Source organism: Phalaenopsis equestris, unplaced genomic scaffold (genome assembly GCF_001263595.1).
Source record: "Phalaenopsis equestris unplaced genomic scaffold, ASM126359v1 Scaffold232968, whole genome shotgun sequence".
NCBI lineage: Eukaryota > Viridiplantae > Streptophyta > Magnoliopsida > Asparagales > Orchidaceae > Phalaenopsis > Phalaenopsis equestris.
In genome coordinates this window covers 28,090-37,447 of record NW_018250925.1, presented here as the reverse complement: position 1 = coordinate 37,447, position 9,358 = coordinate 28,090, and the positions used below count along the sequence as shown (strand labels likewise).

Genomic DNA, 9,358 nt, shown 5'->3' with positions numbered 1-9,358 from the left:
GCACATATATATATATAATAAAATAAAAAATGAAATTGATAATAAGAAATGATGTTGGTGAGACTTAAAAATGACAAAGTTACCAAACCTCATTGTTGATGAAACTTTACATGGAACAAGTAGAGAAGAAGATCATAAAACTAACCAGAAAAAGTAATTTAAAGTGGTTAATTGCAAATTATGAATGCTCATAGTAATTAGAGAAAATCAATTGAGCTAACTTGTACAATTAGAAGGTAAAACCAAAAATAATAACATAAAATTGGTTTGAGGCCACATTGAAGTTCCACAACTAAAATGAAATGAGCATAAATGTGATGCTTAAGGTAGAAAATTATCAATAGCACACATTCTAAAAAGAACAATGCATATGAACCTTCATAATAGATAATACAGTCCATACAATATCGTTCGCCAAATAACCTTCATAATAGATAATACAGTCCATACAATATCATTCGCCGATTATGTGTGCACGTTCGCCAAATATGTGTGCAAGCAACTGCTAGTATAGAAACTAAAATATGAATACAAGGTAAATGAAAAATGTAGGAAAAAACATTAAGAAAATAAAGGCTAGAGAGCTAAGAATTTATGATAAAAAATTCTCAAGTTTAAAAAAGATTGCAAGCTTATCTAGTTTATAAAAGATAACTTATATACTTTCATAATAAAAGCCCTTCATTTGTAGTGAAGTCACTATAAGTTATACTCGTCCAAAAGTTACCATTCATTGCCAAGTTAGCAATAGCACCAGCTGTGAGTCGCTGAATCATCTCATCTTTACATGACTCAAGAAGCAAAAGAAGAGCATCTAACCCTCCTTCCTCAACAATCCTTTGCTGGTTTAAATCTGCAAATTACAAAGGTTTCTGTAATTGAAATGATACAGAATATCAATTTCATTTATTTCAATTCGAATAGTCATATTCAAATAAGAGATGGCTCATTTATGGAATGTAATGGTTTCATATTGTAAAAATCACAATAAGAATTTTAGGGAACCGATGCTAGCTTTCAGAAGTAGAGCATTTATTACAGTTTGTTGGAAACCACAACTATGTACACAAGTGTCTGAACAAGGTGTAGTAGGTTGAATCATATATAAGCCAAAATTATAGTGAAATTATACTCTCTTGATCTTTCATTTTTACGCTTAAATAAAAGAACATTATTTTAAATTTGTCATCTTCAAAAGTTGAACACTATTTACTTTTAGAGTGAGTTAAACTCATTGGTTAGATGAGTTCTTTCAAATCATAATTGACAAATATTAGAGAAAATTGATTTGAGTGTATTTCACAAGCATATAATTATACAATCGTAGGAAATAATTTAATATGAAAAGAAAAAAATAGGTCAAAAAATTAATTACAAAATAATTACATAGTCCACATAAAGCGGGCATTAAGGATCCAACAGAAGATCAATGAGCAACATTAGAAGTAAAAAAGCATACAATAATTGGTCGGTGTGAATCCAATTTGGTGAAAATTTTAAACGCCTTTCACACTCTCTCGAGAATAAATGAAACCCCTCCAATCCAAGTTTGTTTGATAATTTCTGAGAGTTTGCATCTGGTAATACTTTGATTAGAATGTGAACAAGTTGTTCACCTAGAAGATGTTTGTATTCTTTATTCCCTTCCACATCCTCCCCATGCCGCTGCCCGCACGCCCTTCATTGCTACAGCTGCCCTATACAACATTTCGGTTGTTTTCTACAATTCCAGCCATCGCCATTGCCATTTCCTCCCCCCAAAGCCCTTGCCGCTTCATTACCCCTGAAATTCCAACCCACCAACATCATTGTCGACGCTATCCAATCATCAGATACCTTTGTTGCTGCCTAGAAACACCTTCGTCTTATTGTTTTCCTACAGCCTCCAACCTCCAACCTCCACTCCGCCTCCCATCATGTCGCTGCCGTTTAGGACAGTCAGGGAACATTTCCTTCTTGTTGTTCCGCTGATACCCACACCAACTCCTCATTGTAACCATCCAGGACAACAATCATACTTGTTGTCGTTGCAGTTCTTGCCTGCCTCTCACTGTCACTTGCATTCATTTGTTACCACCACACTCGTATGTCATTCTGATCCACCTAGCTGACCTCCACCACCATTTGGATACAGTTTAGTAGTTTTGCTTGAGTTGTGTTTTTGTCTTTTTCCTTCCGAGTGTGTCGATTGTAACCACTTCTTTGTTTTCGATAATAAGATATGTTTTTCCTATTATGGTTTGGATTAAATCCGATGTCAACGTACTTGCTTGACTATTACTAAGCCAAATTACACCATTTAATTGTGGCATATGCACTCATTTAGATGTTGGTCATATCACTGCGATGAATATCTATTTATGAAATACTAATGTTAAACCTATTAAAAGATAGAATTGAATGAAACAAACATATAAATGATATGAATTGCATAGATTGATTGTATGTGTATATTTAATTAGGACTATGTTCACCCTTTTATGGCGTTAATAGGGGAACGCAAAGATACTCGTGCACGTAATTAAAAAAATATATTGGTATTGATGTACCTTAATATTTTAAATGGTGCTCATGCGACGGTTGTGCAGATATAAATGATATAAACATGTTACTAATATAGTACAACATATTTAATGTTATGAACTATCAATGTGAAAAAGTAAACTGTCCAATTCTTTTATTGATTGTTAGTATTTCTAACTGGCATGCATATCATTCCATTTTCATTACATTAATGTAGTTTAGAGTAGATGTACTAATGCATTTTCTAGCTCGTTGTCGCACTATATTAAAAAATTAAAAGATGAATAATAAATGAAATATTGATAGAAGATGTGCATAATCGAAATAAGGTAAATTTAACTGTATTACTTTAATATAATTTCTTAGTGACTCTTTCATTTTATTTGGATTATAAACTACTAGTTATAGAAAATGAAAAATAGAAAAACAAAATTATTACTGTTCGACTGTTAGGGTTGTAAATGAACCAATATACTCAATGAATAACTCGAACTCGGCTCGATTAAGACTCGATCATATTCGTTCAAATTAGTAAATAAACAAGCTTGAACAATTATTAAAAGCTCGGAACTTAAACTAACTAAACACAAACATAATCGAATTTGTTTATTTATGTTTATGAACAAACTCGTTTATTGTTCAATAAGTAACTTACTAGATATTAAGCTCGATGATAACTCATATCATATGTGATATATTTTTTAAAAAAAGATTATTTAATTATAGATTTAATAATAATAAACTATTATATCAATAATATTTTAGATTAATTATTAATTATATATTTATTTTATTGAAGTTTAGGTGTTAGATGTGAAAATACATGACTTATGTGGTATGTATTAAATGTCCATTAAAATTAAATTTAAACTCTCGCAAACCTTAATTTCCTTCTAGCCTCTCGTAGTTTTGAGTCTCTAGGTTTCCCCTGAGACATACAAAATTCCGAGTCACTAGGACGTGCATGAATCGAAGGCAACGACCATAACGCGACGTGCATGAATCGAAGGCAACAACCATAACGCGACGTGCAGGGATCTCAAAAACTCTAGTATCTAGTTTTCTCCCCTTTTCACTCTTCTAAAAAGTTCGGCCCGATTAAAAAGTGATATTGATAAAGTTCAGTACAATAATTATGAGTTATATATGATTAAAAATAAGGATAATAGAACAACTCAAAATAAAAGACAACTAAATTATCCAAAAAGTTAGGAAAAGGACAAAGGCATATAACTATGAGAAAAACAATACCTACAATTGAATATGAGTGTTGGGGCAAACTTGGAAGTATGATCATGCTAAAATATAAGAGATTATATACCATATGATCATAGATCATGAGTTACCTTTCATTTTACAGAGTTTATAATCCTGTTTTATAATTAATAAATCTGCAGATTTGTTAAGATTTGTGAAATTACTGATTGAATTTTTTATATGAAAATCTTGATACTCATCAAAATTTTACTCATTTATTAGCTCGTTTAAATACTCGTTCACTTGCTATAAACAAATCAAGTTCAAACACTAAAAAATTTAAACATGCCAAACTTGAACAATATATGAAAACTCGACACAAGCTAACGCCGAACATGAATAACTTAAAAATATACAAAGCCAAGTCCGAATCGTGATATACTCTGGTCGACTTGGCTCAAATACAACCTTACCGACTGACAAATCCCATCTTGGTTAAATCCATAATCCCCAAATCGGGTTGTGATAAAAGTGATATCACAACCAAGGTTTCTGATTAAATAATACAAGCTTGACATAAGAGCCAGTAGGATGATTAAAGTACAATTCTAATATGACATCTAAGAAATTTATAATAAATTGTATAATCATAAAAAAAGAGGGAAATCGTAATAATGATATAATTAATTGTCAGTATTTAAAAGATAAATGCTTCTTTCACCTCTTTCAAACCAAATAGAGAGAACTGAGTGACAGACAAGAGAAGAAGAAGAAAGAAGAAAGTGAAGGAAGAAACACATGTGTGAGCGAGTCGAAAAGAAGTTACATACCTTGCTGACAATGTCACATTTGAGCAAAAAAAGGAGTCGGTATTAGTTTCGATAGTTTTAACGACTCATGTGTGTCTATGGCATGCGAGAGACGAATCTTGGAAGAAGAGGAGCATAAACGGTTTCATGTGTAGGAGAAGAAGAAGAATCGAGCGCCTATGATGCGTGTTTAAGCTGGAGGAAGGAGTGAGCCACTGTGCGCAAAGAAGGAGAAGATGATAAGAGACGAAAGCTTGTTGGAGGATGCGACATTGAGCAGTTGAATGTGATGAAGCACTAGGGTGATGTCAACTGGCTTCCAAATATGAAGATGGGATCAGCACATCGTTTTTCGCTAGAGAGTGGGTTTGTGTCATAGCCGAAGGAGAAAAAAGACAGGAGAGACATCCGTGCAAATAAAGCCAAAGTCAAGCTTTTGTTAGGGTTTTTTAGTGAGATTTTAGATATAAGATAGCAATAAGAGACAAGTTAATTAATGTTATGAAGATTGAAAAAAGCTTTACAATGCATGTGCAAGCTAAAAAGAGGAAAATCAAGCCATATAATGAATGTTAAGAAAGAGGCAAATCAAGCCATATACTGAATGTTAAGGTAAGGCATTATCGATTTTATGCTTTATTTATATAATTATTTTTAGTAAAATGTTATTAAAGTACATTAAAATTTATAAATTAATTTCAATAATTTAGTTTGATCACACATTTGAATTAAAGGAACAATAAGATCGATACCATATATAAATTAAAATTTTAAAACATTATTATTACATTCTAGAGAAAATTGTCAAATGAATAATAGTTATGGATCTATATCTCAAAAGTAAAACAACGACAACAAAGCCTTAATCCCACTAAGTGGGGTCGGCTACATGAATCCTTTTTTTCCATTGCGTCCTATTTAGTGTCATATTTTCATTTAATTCTAATAAATTAAGATCATTTTTTATACAATAAGCGCAAGTCTTCCTAGGTCTACCTTTGTCTATCTTAACATAAGTCGAATCTAAAACATCAACTCTTCTAATCGGATCATCAGATGGTCGACGCTTAATGTGACCAAATCATCTAAGACGACTCATTAATTTTGTCCGTCACTGGAGCTACACCAACTCTATCACAGATATAATCGTTTCGCATTTTGTCTCTAAGTTTAAAATCACTCATCCACCTAATCATTCTCATCTCGACAACACTTAGCTTAGTATTATCCACATATGTTATGATCGCCAGTTCATACTATACTATATCCAGTTGCATTCGATTGGAATTGAGAAAATAACCGAAATGGATTTGTCTTGACATTTATTGCTTGACTTTTATATCTCAAGAGTATCATAAAATATTCGAAGGAAACAATTATTTTAGGATAAGATTGAATTCATAATGTGAGAAATTATTTTTCTTTCAAGATATGCTCCCAAGAGAGACAAATTGAAATTGTTTGTCAAGCCAAACCACATATGGGATATAAGATTATTAGTTCTAATAAAAAGACTATTGGACAGGTTGTAAGAGAGCCTAGAAAAATATTATACATTAAGAGTCTTTTTGGGGTAGCTGTAGTTTATTCGATTTATCTTGATAAGCAGTTTATCCTGATAAGTTGGCTAGTTGTTTTGTTTGTGCGTTTCAAAAACAGCTGATTCTGGATAAATGATTATTCCGCCCTTATTCTGGATAAACTGTTTAGTTGTTGGGTTTATGCGTTTGTAAAACAACTTATTTGAAGCTTTTGTAGATGAAAGACCATTCACACATTAATTTTGGAAAAATTAATTTTAAATTATGTGTAACATAAATTATAATCAATATTTTACATTTTAAACTAATTTTAAAATAAATTAATTTAAATTTAAGAAGAAAGTAAACTCAAACAGAAGAATATATGCATGAGGAGCTGAAGAAACTGAAAGTAGCAAGTGAATCTCTTCAGCTCTATTTATGAACAAAATTCTTTAGATTAGCAAGAGCATTAACACCAATCTATGAATAAAATCTATTCTAATGCCTTAAGGTCATTGGATGAAAAGCTTTAAACAGTAACAAGGCACTTACAACTATTGTGGCATTGCAAAATCTATTCCAATGTTTTAGATTATTGGATGGAAAGCTTTGAACCAGAAACAAAGCACAAAAAATCATTGCAGTATTTCCTAATTTATTCCCTAGAAAAATTGGAGGTCAGGACAAGGGTTAAAAGTTTACCCAGAGGCAGACATGAATCCTTTCGAGCACTACAAGCTGTGAGCGAGAAGAGCAGAATGTTTCGCTTTGCCCTAGAGATTTCAGAGGAGCTTCGAGGACCTGATTAGGATATTTCAGGATGAACGAAGAGGAATGAAGTGAAACAAAGAGGAGGTAGGGAACGGTACTTACCTTGGTGGGAGCAGTGCGGAAGGATGAGAAAGATGGGAGTTTCGGTGGTCTCTGTAAAGAGCGACGTGGGAGGGAAGGGATCGCGAGAGATCCGCGCGAGAGAAGGAGGCAGAGGAGAAGGCGAGCTGTGTCGAGAGATCCGTGCGAAGGGTGAGAGTTGTCTTTCGCTCGAATGAAACGCGGATCGCGGGATTCTACTTGCAATCCGCGTTTAATGTAAAATTGCCAAAGACTTATTTAAAAAAGCCGGTTAAACGTGTTTTTCAAATAGCTGGTGGCGTTTTCAAAACGCCACCAATGTGAATAAACTTCCCCAAACGCACCCTTAATTAAAACAATTGTGAGCTAAGAAAACTAGTGAATTTTTATATTTCAAAACTACAGTAATATAAGAAAAATGAAAGAATAATATGTATGCAAGTTAAGTATCTTTATAAATCAATATAAACATGTTATTCAAATGAATCTATATCAATAAAATATCAATATCATTTCCTATCTATACAACCGTCACCTTAGGCATCGTCTAAAATTGTCGTTTAAGACACATCAATATCAATATCATTTTCATTTACTTGCACGAGCACATTAGTGTTCCATCACAAGTACTATTGAGGGGTGCTCCATTATAGTCAGTCATGCGCATACAAGCAATTATCATAAACATATGTATTCATCCAATTCAATTCAAAAAACTATACAAAACATACACTACAAACATCAGATCAACAAGTAGCTACAACATCCATAACAATATAACCAATAAAGAAAATAATATCTCAATAAAAATAAAACGCAAACAATATCATCAACTACAAACATATTTGAGAATAAACAAATTAATATTGTTATTTAAGAGTACAAGTACTCACCTCGATAACGCTTAATTCGGTAAAATTTTCCTTGACGATAAATCTTCCAAAGTGAAAACCTAACATAAATATAATATTCATAATACAAAAGTTTAAAATAAATAATTATTTTAATTAAATATTCACATTGTAAATTTCCATATTTTACTTTATGCATTCTACTTATTATTATTATCAATTACATTGATATATTATTATTATTAAATTAATTTAACAAACGAGCTCTACCCTCACCTCTTCTCGAAATCACACGGGGGATCTCCCTCAAGCTCGCCCCGCATGAAATTTTCTTCCATTCTCCTATGCTCAAACACAGGTTTCGGATTGAGGGCACGAACTCAACCTTTGCTCGAACACGTTCACACACAGGTTTCGGATTGAGGGCACGAACTCAAACCTTTCTTCCTTCTCTACTTGATTCTTTTTCCTATCTTTTTCTTTGATAGTTTGCTAGGGCCCAGTCGTAGCCCTTACTTTCAGACGCATACTTGCCCCTTCCTCTGTACGAACCAACGCCAAGAACTCTCGCATCCCTCTACTCGCCGATGCTTCTTCTCTTCTCTCTGTAGGTAAGTAATTTCATCCCGTCGCGAGTTTTTATAAAGCGAACTCACCTTCCTAGCTTCTGTCCCCTCACTTCCTCTTCCCTCTGTTCGATTCATCTCCCTCCTTTAACTACCAACTTCTCGCTTACAATATTTAAAAAAGTAAATTGTACAATATTTTTATATTGATTTATGGTATTTCTGACAAACATGCATTTCATCCCCTTTTCATTACATTAGCATAGTTTAGAAGCAGATGCACTCACTCTTATTTTATATTAATAATATCAGGATTAATCATTTGATTAAAAGTTGAATAATATATAAAATGTTCATAAAAAATAAGGACAACTAGAAATTTGATAAATTTAACTGTATTACTTTAATTAATTTTTTTTTGGGCTCTTTCATTTCTTTTGGATATAAACTGTTAGTTATAGAAAATGAAAAATAAAAAAAAATATGATTCACGTTCCGATTGTCTGTACCCGCTTTGGTTAATTTCAAGTATTAGGCCGGGTCGTGATAAAAGTTGTGCCAGAACACAGTTTATGATTAAATAATACAACATTGATGAAAGAGTTAATAACATGATTAACTTAAAACTCTAATAGGACATTGAAAATATTTATAATAAATTATATAATCATAAAAAAATAATTATATGAAAATTTCAAGGATGAAATTTTACATGGATGGGAAATAGTAATAATCATATAGAAAATTAAATTGGTGCATTGGTTGATTAATCATCAGTGTTTAAAAGATAAAAACCTCTTTTGCCTCATTCAAACCAAACAGAGAGAACCAAGAAACAGAGCAGAGAAAAAGAAATAAGAAAAAAAGTGAAGCAAGAAGCCTGTGCATGAGCGAGTCAAAAGGAAGAAGTCATATACCTAGCTGACGAGGCCACATTCGAGCAAAGGAAAAGAGTTACATTACTTTCGAGCAAAATAAGAAGGAACCCAATGATATGTCATGACACGAAAATAGTTGAGATATATACAATTAAAAGT

General features: G+C 32.4%; 1 protein-coding gene across 1 annotated transcript in view; it reads right to left on the bottom strand.

Moving 5' to 3' along the window:
• LOC110038486 (kinesin-like protein KIN-UA) overlaps nt 1-9,358 on the bottom strand; it is a 29,100-nt gene that overhangs the window by 755 nt on the left and 18,987 nt on the right. Inside the window, exon 5 of the mRNA XM_020743345.1 lies at nt 728-853. Within this exon, the coding sequence (XP_020599004.1) occupies nt 728-853 (126 nt within the window). The remainder of the gene's footprint in view (nt 1-727; nt 854-9,358) is intronic.